General features: G+C 39.1%; 1 protein-coding gene across 1 annotated transcript; it reads left to right on the top strand.

The window, feature by feature from the left end:
* Nucleotides 1–3180: 3180 nt before the first annotated feature.
* olig3 (oligodendrocyte transcription factor 3) lies at nt 3181–5150 on the top strand. Its single transcript, XM_041859419.2, has one exon. It carries the CDS (start codon nt 3672–3674, stop codon nt 4416–4418), a length of 747 nt encoding a protein of 248 aa, XP_041715353.1. The 5' UTR covers nt 3181–3671; the 3' UTR covers nt 4419–5150.
* The last annotated feature ends 8381 nt before the right edge of the window (nt 5151–13531 follow it).

Here is a 13531-nt window from a genome sequence, read left to right as displayed (position 1 = left end):
CAGGTAAAACATATGGCTACACACAATGAAGCTTTTTCAGACAGCACTTGTTATGTCCAAAAACCAGACTCTTTTGAAGGAGTTGTTTTCTCTGCCAGCATTCCAAGCTGACCAACAGGGTTGTATGACTAAATGGCATCAGGTCTGTTTTGGGAGAAGCCGCCGAGAGCGTGGGGAAGAGAGAAAGCGTGGGATGGGGTGAATAATGAAAAAGTGGAGGGGCTTAAGAAATGAATTGAGGCACATTAGAGGCAACCTGCTGGGACTGTACCGCTAAGTAAGGGGGATTTTTGTTTTTTTATCCTCAATTTAGGCCAATGTCCTGGTCCTTGGTGCAGGGTAAGCAGCGTGGGCCCAGTGCAATGGTGGGAGGGTGGGAGGGGCCTCACTCATTCTGCTGATTGGTGTTCCCCTCCCCTGGGGCAGTTGTGAGTAGGTGAGCCCCATCCACCCCCCCCACTCCACAGCCCCAAAAACCACCATGACACCTTCCTTTCACCTCCCTGCGCCTCGGAGCAGTTCCCTCTCCCCCTGGCTCTCTCTCATTGAGACATTTCTCCACATTGCCTGGATTAGGAACACTTTCACTTAGATCTATGTGGTTGCCCCACAGACAAAGAAACACTTGGGGACAGGATTAGTAGGATTAAAAGGGATTCACATATGTCCAGTTCAAGGAATTGGTATTCAAAGCTTTAAACTTTCAAATGCCACCAAGAGAGAGCAAAGAAGTCCAGCGCTTTTCTTTGCATTGCAGCACCTTTATGAGGGATGCTTTCTTTTCTATTCCAACAATGACATGGTGGGGGATTTTATTGCTGTGGAACACCAAGTAGAATATGAGATTGAGTTGTTTTTTTTGTAGCTGGCACTATTGGATGGATGATGCTTGTACCCCTCCAATTACTGTGCATTCAATTATTATTCTCCTCCATGACAAAGGAGTATACCCCTTTGAAGATAGGAACTATCTAGTGTTTTCTTAAACTTCAGTCATATTGTTCCCAGTATCTCCCATGTGTCTTATGATACTGCATCACAGAGCTGGTTACATTTCTATCGAATTCTATCGAGATGGTTTAATTTCTGTCTAGTTATCTTATAGATTTCAGTCATCCTTCCAATGGTTGTATACATTTGTGTCCAATATAATGCAGATGAAATCACAAATTAAGTGATAATGAGTGGTTTTTGTAAATGTGGTCATTTTCTAGACATTTGGACACAAGTTTTCATCAACAAGTTCTAAAGTTCTACATAAATATTTCTACAGGATAAGATTCACTGATGTGCATGCACTGCCATACATTCTGTTTCTAGGTTAAATGTATTTATTTTAAGGATGAACATTATTAACAACAATTATGACATAATTTATGACTAGAGGATTGGGGGTGTTATTATTATTGTTATTATTATTATTATCATTATTACTTGTATTATTACTTTTATAAGAATTATTATTATGCTGTTGAACATTTTCCTATTTACTTTTTAAATATCTTATTCAGTTAATGTTTTATGTTTTATGTATTGACTCAAGTTTATCACAATATTGCTGATACTCACCACCAATTAAATGAGACTTTAATATAAGGAGACATTATATTCCTCTTATAAAAGGACTGGAATTCCTATGTAGGCTAATGTAAATTGCATACTTGAAAAAAGTAAGTAAATAATCAGCCTATTAGCCTATAGCTAGGCCAATAAAAAGTTTTGCATTTTCTGTATGAATTGAACAGATATTTAATTTAAACTATACGCAATTCAAAGTTCAGAATGGTGGCATAATACGCTATAAAGGCCTACCACATGTACCACATGAGCAATATATTTAGGCCTAATGTAATATCAGTAGGCTATGCAGGCGTAGAGTATATGCCTACTAAAACCAACCACCTTAGAAAAAACGGGTTGCGTTGCTACATTTGGACATTTCATCTTCAAACCGACCTTTAGTTTTACCTCCAAATTTAGTAAGGCCCTTAATGAAATGTTTAGGGGTAAAAGGTAGGCCTATTACGTCTGTATTTTTACACACCGTATGTAGCAACAGGAATGACAACAGTAACAACATACCAACGATATAACATTGTTATTAATATAGACATAATAATAATAATGATAATATTTGTTGTTGTGGTTGTTGTTGTCATAATCAATTCAAAAATATTTTCTACATAATACTAAATCCTCTATTTAATAAGCAATGACACAGTATATGTGTGTGAATCATTTGTATAACTAAATGAAAACCACATGGAAGTTGAGTAGCCTGCCTACTCTGTTGCAGTGGTGCATCAAGCGTCCTGGCCCATTCCATTTCCAGCTTGGCCTCTGATCGGGATAACTATTTTTTGGGCTGTCATACATGGCCTATAATTGTGATGGTAGAATACATTAAAATCCTATCTAAATGTCATGTTATGGCAGGTGTATACGTAGGGCGGAAGGACATGTCACTTATAACAAATACAATCATGAGAGTCAAATAACATATAGGCAATGTTATGTGGATTCCTGCATGGCTGAAAATAGTAAGTAAGAGACGCAAGATTGGTCAAATCAGGTCAAACAGATGCATTTTCATACAGGATCTGAAAATGAATTCATGAACAAATAAAGTACACATTATAGCACGTTATAATGATAGCATATCATGAATTAGTCCAATTGATGTACGGGGAACGTGTGAGATAGGCTACCTTATTTGCTTTTATCAAATTCTAAATCAATATCTTATCCGTTTTCGCGAAGTTCCCTGGTTAACTGCTGATTAAGCTGAAACGTCATGAGGCTGAATAGACTTAGAATCGATTTGCTTATCAGGCTATTAATGTGGCATATGGGAATATATCATATTCTGTTGCTCGTGCGCAAAAATCACGATGGTTGTGCGTCGGTCATTGACAGTCTATCCTAAATGGCAGCGAAAACTCATCAATGTTATTCATTCTCTCTCGACAGCACGACAAAGTTAGATTGTGCATACTGCAAATCAACATATTTTCTAGCGATTTAGAGAATATAGTAGCCGATCCCAAACACACAATCAATAAAACACGATGCATGACTAGGCTCCACCACATGTCAAGTTTTCCCGAATTTGAGTGATACACAGTTGTAATAAAATCATTTAAAAAATGCATTACAAACAAAGTGAAGCTGATCAAACAATACTTTCAAACTAACCCGTTATTATTTCTAGAGAGCCGCAGAGAGTTTTCAAGTTGTCTTGGTTTCAGATGATCCAGGACTGAAGTGTTCCCCCCACGGTGGCATTACAATGAATAGGAATAGATGTCCCTTTGGTCAATGGGACAGTCAAAGGACACCGCCCTGTATAATAATGGGGACGTCATCCTAACAAGACCATTATGAAATGAATAGGAGGGCTCCTTTTGTTTCCCTTCGCTCAAGCAGCACTATAAATACTCCGAGCGCTCTTTTACTTCACCACAGAGCAAGAGGTGCACCCGCGAGATACGATTAAGCGCAGCTATCCGGCCAACAAGCCCACTGTGTCGACTCCTTCGTTGTTACCTACACCTCCTTCCCAAAAAGAGGACGGAACTCAAACGACAGAATCAGGTGATCGAGTGTGACTTAAACACAGGGCAGAGATAGAGAGGGAAGCAGCGACCTCCTACCCAAACCGAGCTAATAAAATGCATTCTGACTCCAGCTCGAGCAGATCTTCCTCACCAGACATGGATGGGATGTATCTCAGAGACCACCTCAATTCAGTGTCCTCGACGCAGAACGAACTCCTCCAGAAGATGACGAGCGAGCACCTTTCCAGGCACGGGGAAAAGTCACCTGGTGGGAGCAAGTACAAACTCAAGAAGCAGGTGTCCGAGCAAGAGATTCAGCATCTGCGGCTGAAAATCAACGGACGGGAGCGCAAGAGAATGCACGACTTGAACCTGGCGATGGACGGCCTCCGGGAAGTTATGCCGTATGCACACGGTCCGTCCGTGAGAAAGCTGTCGAAAATTGCCACTCTCCTGCTCGCCAGAAACTACATCCTGATGCTCAACAGCTCCCTGGACGAGATGAAAAGGCTGGTTGGAGAAATCTACGGCGGACATCATTCTACGTTCCACTGCGGGACAGTGAGCGGGCACTCTGGCAACCCGGCGCATCAGGTGCATCCGCTGCTCGGGAGCGCGCTGTCCTCGTCCACATCCTCCACCCTCACCACCACTTTACCGGGACTAACCTCCATCCGAGCACCTCATTCCCTAATGAAGAGTGCCCCTGCACCCCCGCTTCAACTCGGCAGCGGTTTCCAGCACTGGTCAGGTTTACCTTGCCCGTGCCCCATATGTCAAGTACCTCCACCCCCTCATATTCCTATCAGTTCAGCGGGACTGACGAGACTTACAAGTGAAAACAAGGACTTGATGAAGTAATTTGGGACATCCGATACAGAATGGTGTCAACGTGTACAGTAAATTGTGAATTGGACATGAAGAATTGACCTCAATGCATGCATTGTTTGTCTGTTTATTTGTTTTGCGTATGAGATACCCTAAATATCCTCCTTGTAACAAAGACCTTGTGAAAATACTTTTTTCAAGGTAAAACTTTTGCCGGTTATTTGGTGTCACCAGAGATGCATTCACACAGTGTACATATGTTTCTTTGTGAAAAAAACGTTCTAAAACATTAAGCTGGAGATGTCTGAATGTAACCTTAACGTTTCGAGCGCTGAAGGTGATCGTAGCACAACATACTTGCTGATCCGAAAGGGTGAAGAAAGTTGCATGCAGATGTAATATTTTAGTTTTTGACATCATTTGTGAAAGTGAAGAATGTCATTTCCTTGTAACAAGGATGGTGAAATCGCATTCTACAGTGTATGAAAATTGTATGATTATATATTTAGTTCGAAAAAGGTTGAAATTATATGGATCTTGATGACTCCATAGAATTCTGAAAATACGTTTAGCTTTTGTGTCGTTATTCTGTGTCCATTTGTATGTAGAACTTATTTAGCATGGCTTCAGAACAACTAAAGCATGATTGTTTTGCTGGAAAAAATGTGTTATGCCCATAGACCTTGCATCTTTATTTTTGTACATTCTTGATGATTGATGAAATATTTATTATTGCCCAGTGTTCCTGGATGAAATTTCAATAAAACTGATATAATGAACCATATATGTTGCTTTGTCTGTCCATGCCATGCCATAATTGATCTAATACGGCCTCAATTAAGGACATTTATTCCTGTGGATTATTTATTAATGGTTTTAAAGCCATTTCTAAATATACGTTTGGTCTAGTAGCCTACTATGGATGCCTTGAGTGATTGGAATCATGCAGTCTGCCAACAATGTCTGAATTTTAATATCACTTTTTAATAATTATGTAGACTGTGGCCTAACATAGCTATAGACTGTATACAACGTTTTTATACAGTCTATAGATAGGCTATGTTAGGTCTACATAAGAGGTAGGCCTAATGATTGCTTAACGTAGGGTACTTGCTAACTTTTATGTGTTTCTGTTAATTCATTGTGGTGTAGTGAGAGCAAATTATTTGTTTTGCAGGCTGGCAATAAAATTATCTAGTGCAGTTGGCAATGTTTACAAGTGGGCCTAATACAATCTGTGGTATGAACGTCCACTAGATTTCGCAAGTGCAGAAATAGAAGAGGAAGGAGTTCTGAATACACATTACACCCATGGGGGTTGGAAGAGTTTTGATGGAGTTCTGAATACACATTACACCCATGGGGGTTAGAAGAGTTTTGTTGTAGCAACTAACACCAGTAGAAACGTTGCTTAAACATCTGGAAGCATCTGCAGAAAAGTGTGGGCATTCTCCTTGATTGCCTTTGGATTTTTGACCCAATATTCCCTTTCTCCAGAAGACATTTGCCATTTACCACAAATGAACCACAAATGAACTTTCCCAGTATTTATCCTCATACTGAAAATAATCTTTATTAGGCTAATCTTTATCAGTAGGCTAGAAAATAAATATACTCTACATATATCTAAAATGTTATACTTATCAACATAATTATTAGACCATAATTTTATTGATCACATCTGAATGCACATTTGAACCATCATGTACATTGATCGATCTATACTGTATGTAGCCTACCTAGATAAACACATTTTCTGTCCAGAATTATACAAAATCCTAATGTTTGCATTATTGTGATGACAGAAATGCTTAGAGAGAGTAGGCCTATCGATCTAAACACCCGAGAATGAATGGTGATGCACAATACATTTTAGGCTTAACTTTCTCAAAACATTATTACGTACTTTCATTGTTAACTCCAATTTCATGATATTTTAATAACATCATGATATTTATCATAATTGCACATCCCAACACCACCCCCACTTCTAACTGTTGATATTAGGCCTACTTCTTATAACAATAACTCAACCATTTGAATAGGCCTACAGTAGCCTTACTAAGAATCTATAAATAATCAATGTAAATATAATGAAATGTCCGATATGCCTAGGCCTATATTTTAAACAAATAATTTACTAATACGACATATTTCTGATCATACAATGTGCTCAAATTATTTCATAATTAGATGCGCGTTATGGAACTGTTGATTCCTTAAATTATACATGAGCCTCCATGGGATCAGAAAGCGCTTTGGCATGTCCCCGGAGTCCTTTCACTGGCGTATCGCAGATCAGATAGGCAGCAACAGAATGTATGTTTGTGGAGATTACAAGTTAATTGTTCATGGGGGAATGTGGATCGAAACACATCAGAAGACTTCGTTGGGATTACAGGATCCTAAATGCAAAAGATTATGCATTCAGTAGCCATTCTTCGAGCATGTAAATGAGCCAGTAAGCCTTTTGTAACTTTGTCGTTGGAAAGCTCAAGTTCTTTCCTCGTAGTAACTGATGTAGGTTGGGAGAATAAAAGGGGGAGTTCATCTTACACTTTGTTTGACGGATACAAACAGTTACGGTTAGACTGTCCATGCCAGATGGTGTTTATATAGACGTGTTGCAATGCCCCATCAAAACGAAGCTTTTAAATATTTTGTTCTCAAGATGGTGCCAGAGAAGGATTCTGCCTGGCAGTAATCTTATAATCATGAGATATGGTAAAAAACTAAAAAAAAACAATTTAGTTTATCAGTTCAGATTTATCATGCAGTAAAGAACATTTACAATCCAGTGGCGTGAGAAAAATGTGCCAGCAGTTATTTAATAGCTTAATCTGTTGCTCTGCGAAGTAGTCTTAAAATTATGATATTGCTAATATTCATTGATACTTGCTTGCTAGGCATACTTTATGATAAAGTATAAAGTATGCCTAGCAAGCAAGTATCAATGGATATTAGCAATATCATACATGCGTGTGAATATTATTATGTGCAGTTCTACCATCACTACTGCAACATAAGTAGTAACATTGACCTTAATCCAAATTGGGAGTTCACGTGCATACAATTTTGTAAATGTTTCCAGAAAATATATTGGACTCATATGGATAATCTGACCTTTGTATATAATAATGAATGTATATCATGAATACATTTCAAACATGTTGTGTGATTACCCTTGAGAGTCTGGACAAAAAGGGACACAACTCTCACTCAGACACAGATGTTATGATGTTTAACCCTCACTCCTCCAACATATTTTACAGACATGGATTACCAACAAGAAGAAACTATTGGAAAAAGCAACAATAATAGCAACATATTAACTTATTTCTTATCATAAAGGCCCAATGCAGTCAAAAACGTAATTTTCCTGTGTTTTATTTATATTTTTACACTATGAGGTTGGAATAATACTGTGAAAATTGTGAAAATGATAATAATGCCATTTTAGTGTAAGAGCTGTTTAGTGGGATGGTTTTGGCCTGCCAGGTGACATCACCAGGTGGTAAATTAGTTAATAGACAAATAAGAAAGAGAGTTCCAAACTTCTCTGCCAATAACAGTTAGTTTTAATTTTCCCTTCCCCACTCAGTCCACTCACAGACAGTCCTAGCAAAATTCTTGCTTGAAAAATGTGTCTTTGCTAAGAAGCTATTTTTGTTTATTTTGACCATTTAAACTGAAAACAATCACAGTAAAGTACTTAATTGTTACCCAGAAATGATTTTATATTGAGATAAAAACGGCTGCATTGGACCTTTAACATCATTGGACATGTAAACAATGTTATCTGAAATAAAATATAACCAAAAACAGACAGTTATTTTAGCAAAATTACAGTTAATTAGCATATTATGTAAAACAAACATATACATTTTCCCTTATAATGTGTCGCTTCTTTCAGAAGTACAACCCACATTAGTACTAAAACACTGATTTACTATCATTTGATTATAGTATCATCTATTTTTCAGAATTTTGAAGAAAATATAGACTTTGTCATATTTATTTGGTAAAAACGACTGCTATATAATGGGGCAGTACACCAAAATATATGTAATTATATGGGTAAAAAGTTAGTAATCCATTGATCCTGAGAGATAGTGACAAAAAATATGTCTTAGTTTTCTTTACTTACTTACCCCACAGAAGCTTTAGCATCGCTTTTAGCAAACCAATGGGAGTGTTAGGGGCTAATGAGCTATGGCAGCATTCTTCAAAAAACATGCCCAAATCCTCAATGTCACTTCAAACCAAATGTTATAGCAACCAAAATGTAATTACAAGGATATTATAGGAATTCTCAATAGAATAACAGTTTGTAGCAGAATACACACCAATACAGCACTATGTGTACATTCAGAGAATAGCTGGATTCTGTATTGCATTTCTATCAAGTATTCATACCTCTTACATATTTTTTCATGAGCTGTTTGGACAGCAACTAAGCTTACATTTAAGGTCATTTTGAGTTTCTATACAGTCACATCTGCTATAGAACAGGTATAACCATATGTATGTACATAAGGGGCTCCAGCTCTGCAGGTGATCTGTCTATCTGGTCAAAATCACTGATACAGATCCCCCTCCACCCTCTGAGGGTATGGATAACTTGGTATTATGTCTCCAGAAAACCTAACTCAAATAAAGGTCTTATTGTTAAAAATACTATAGGTGGAAATAGGCGATACAGAAACAAATTGATACAGAAACACAAAAAAAGAATTTAAATTGAATAAGAAAAAGTGGCTTGACAGTCATGGAAAATTGGAAGGATTGAATAAAACACCTTTGAGACACAGTATGATCAAAAATATGCCTCTGGGGTCAAAATGACCCCAGTCAGTTGCTTGAGGGTTAAGATATGAGTACTCTTCTAATTTTTTGAGAGTTTGTTTGAGAGTCTGTTTGAATTTCTTTGTTTTGCCATTTATTCAGACATTATCTCTGTGAGATTGTGGAGGAAAACTCTAGGTAATTACATCGGCCTAATAACCTATTTGGTTGCTATGAATTAGATGTTACTTAGTAGTTTTCTCTCCATGTAACTGCCTTTGTTTTCTTTAATTACAGTTTTGCAGCTAATAAAATCCCTCCCTGCAGGAGATTCATCAGATATGCTGATTGTCATGATGATAACACCTCTGTGAACAAAAGTAGTTTTGTTTATAGCAAGTGCTGCTGTGGTAGAACAGTGATGCATGGGAAGTTCTACTTTAAAAAGCAATGCTCGTGAGGGAGGTGAAGATTCACAGTTTTCCCATACAAAAAATAATGAATGTACTTTGATTATTTGTTTTTGATTTAGACAATGCAGGTTGGACAACTTTTATTAACTGTAAAAAAAATAACACAAGGGCTGTATATGAAGCCAGTAGATATTATTTTCTTACTTCTTAGTTGTTCAGGTTTACAATTATTTGGCTGAAAGAGTGAGACAGATAGAGATTCACTGAACCACACTAGCTATTCTATTGGTGCTTATTCAGAACCAGCCAGATTGGGAGCCTAAAAAGCCTTAAAACCACATAAGGGTCACTAAAGAACCAATGAGGAGGACTTTCATGCTCCCAAGTAATTTCTTGAAGGCTTTAACTGAAAAGACGACCGTGCTAACTATTCCCATTCTTTTCAGCAGTGACAAATGGCCAGTCATCTTCAGTGGACACACCTGTTACTGGAAACACTCCACATTATACACTTTGAGAGTGGCCTTGTTAAGATCAGATTCCCCTCAAAGGTTCCGCACAATAGATATGCATGCTAACAATGCTGCTGGCCCAGAGCTAAAAGCTCTGCGTCAAAGCAGGGCTTGTGCCGGGCAACACTGGGGGCTGCAATTGAAAATACATTTCAGTTGAATAAGGGGCATTGGCTGCATCAGAGGAGCTGCTGCCCCCTCAGAACAAAAGCAGTTGTGGGGATAAGTTATTGACTCCAGTGACAGGGTGAATGCAGTTCATTATGTCTGCCAGTTCTTGTGCACTCTGAGTCTGTCTGGGGTCTGAATTAGGTGGCAGGTGCAGCAGCTATTGCCTCTCGGCCCCAGGGGAATGCCTGTCATCAGCTGATTTCATAGACAAATAATTATCCCATATAGCCAAAACAGAAAGCATATTTCCATCATAAGCACATTTTGACACAGCCATTAGTGTCGGAGCTCATTTGCATGTTAATTGTGCAGTTAGAGAGGTAATGTTGACGTTTCCCTTTTTCAAGGTTTGATTGGAGGGAAAATGGAACTAGGAAATGTGTTCTATGCTTGTTCAATTGTTGGGTTGGTCATAAGATCTTGTTTACTCAATTTAGAGGATTGGTGGATTTGTGAAAGGATCATAATTAATAATTCCCCCAGAGCCTGTCAGCATCACAAAAAATCTAACAGTGATGCATAGTCATATTTAGAAATGTCAATGCTTTCTGACAGTAATGTAACTCAAATATAAACTACTGCCATATTTACATTTACATTGCACAAGCTAATGTAGCGAGAGCATGGGACTATAAGGTTCTATCTGCAAAAAGATGATTCTGAGATAATTGGGTTTAAAGTACCGAACCCTCATTGGTTTGAATGGTGTCAGCAATTTTGATCTTCTATTCTTTAGAACTTAACAACATTAATTGGGATATATAGGTAGAGAACATGGAACAGAACAAGGCTATGTAAATAACTATATTTTGACAAAAATGCTGATATAACCTTATAGTCCCAAGCTCTCGATAGGGCCTAATATAGGACCTAGCAATTCTGGGTGACTCATAACTGGCATTTATGTGATTTATGGAGAATTATGTTTATGATAGATATTATTGATACATTGATACCTTTACAGTCAAATAACGGATTCTGCCAGACTTCTGAGGCATTTTCACTGCAAAATGGGGGTGATCATCTCACTCAAGTCCATGGAACCAGTCAACCAGACACATGCTAGAATAGCAGGCTGTTTACACACTTCCAACAAAACATCCAAGTCGGCTTTGGTGTCAGTTTTGTGTAAATACAGAAGAGAGAGAAATCAAGCTACCGTTTCTGTGAGCAGTAATGTCCTCCCACAGTGTCTGACAGATGGCGTTCACTAGTTGGCCATAAATGGCTGTCACAGAGTGTTTGTCTGTCTGCCAGTAGCCTATGGTTAAGGGACTCCCTGGGAGAATGTTACTGTCCTGACACCGCTGAAAACGAACTGTCCTTGATTGTCAACCACAGACAACCATGGCCCTCGCGCCACCCCAACCTTCTGGCCAGAAAGGCTAGGTTGGGGGAGCAGGTGCAGAGAGGAGAGATATATCTATTTAAATCATAGGCCACCACATGCTTAAAATCTGCCCTGAATAAAGCCACTCTGCATGATGATATTGGGGACATGTTCAACATAAAACAAGATTTTTGTACTGTCTGTGTTCAATAAAGGTAATCAACGGGAGAGTCTTTGCTGAGTGATTATCCGTAATTTCCCAAGGTTTATTACCCGGAATAAAAATATAGATTTTCCTCTTATCCTTTTCAGCAAAGGATCATCATTGTAAGGTAGCGGGGCTCATTTCCAATTATCATAGGACACAACACGACTCATGATCACCTGAGTATCTGATGACTATATCAATACAGACAATCAAAAGAGTGTATTCATGTACATCAAACAGAACTTTGTTTGTTGAAAGCATTTCCTCATTATCACAGCCTTGGACATTAGTGAGACAGAGCGTTTAGTCTCAGTGATCCATCATGTGTGTGTAGGGTGAATCAGAGTAGACAGAAGGTGGAGGGACATTCCCCAGAGAGGGGAGAGGAGGGAGAAGGGGTAAGGGGGTAGAGGGGGTGCCCGTGGGCAGTGGTCTGTGTGCCAGCTCCTAGCCTGGCAGAGGGCACCGTGGCTTGGCCCCACTCAGCAGGAAGTTGCTGTGTGACAAAGTGAAACATGGACGTGTGAGGAGCAAGCCATCACTGTGTCCAAGAACACAGAAGTTAAACGGGCACGGCAGATACAAAGAAGTCCATACATTTTATATATGGAGAAAATAGATTGAATAAATTAATTTGAACTGATGAGACTAAAATGAATCAGAACTTTTGAATCAATTATGTTTTTAACCTTTTGAGGGTCTCCTACTAGATCTAGGGTCCACCATCTCCAAAATCTTAAATCTAAGCTTACTTACAGCACTGGAAGACTGGGGAGTATGACATGCTCAGTAATCCCTCAAATCTCCTACGCAAGTCATTGGGGCCGGGGACCACAGGTACCCTTAAGATACAGAAAAAATTGAGATGATTTCCGATTAGGGAAGCGTATGGATTTTATCCCTAGAGGGGATATGATTTCAAAATACATCAGATTGAACAGAATTGATACAGTGAATAGTTAATCACACACACACACACACAAAGGCTAGTCTGGACCACTAATTAGGGGCCGAATGGCAGGGTCCTCTTGTAGCTCCTTCAGCTGACACATCTCATTGGCTTCTATAATGAGGAAGCTGTTTAGCAGGGAGACGGCTGATGCGCTGACAGCTTGGCAAAATGTGCTTGCCTTAGCGCCACATGATGCTTATGGAAATGAGGCGGATGCAGATGGGACCGTGAGGGCCCGTGATCAAACCACATTGACTTGATGGGAGTTTACCGTGTGTGGACAGTTAAGGTATGGTGAGATTCAGGTAAGGGAGAGAGCGCTGTCGGCTCAGTCGTGGCTCTATCAAACAGGCAGAGCTTATTTAATAGCAGCCATGCGCCAACACCACAGTCCCTCCTTACCCTCATCTCACTTAACTCCATCTCACGTCTCTTGGCAGAGCGGCAGTTGGCAAGCCTCACCAAAGTAATCATGTGCCAAAGTGAGTCCGTCACAGTTGGTGATTTTGATCAATTTCAACTTAAACAACGGACAGACAGCTTGCTGCAACAAACAAACATGTAAATATATGTCAACACATTTGTATGAGTTGGAAAGGCTGCTTTTAAAGGGGAAGACACTAGATTGATACCAACAGCCACTTTATCAGATGATAACTATGATCTGAATGACAGTGTATTGATTATAAAGTGATTCCGCTTTCATCCAGAGTGCACACTGTTGGGAGAGAGGGACCACACAGCCCATGCATCATTATAAATCCTAAATGTTGAA

Source organism: Coregonus clupeaformis, chromosome 31 (genome assembly GCF_020615455.1).
Source record: "Coregonus clupeaformis isolate EN_2021a chromosome 31, ASM2061545v1, whole genome shotgun sequence".
NCBI classification, from domain to species: domain Eukaryota; kingdom Metazoa; phylum Chordata; class Actinopteri; order Salmoniformes; family Salmonidae; genus Coregonus; species Coregonus clupeaformis.
The sequence above is the reverse complement of the archived record's forward strand: the minus strand, read 5'-3'. Positions and strand labels throughout refer to the sequence as shown.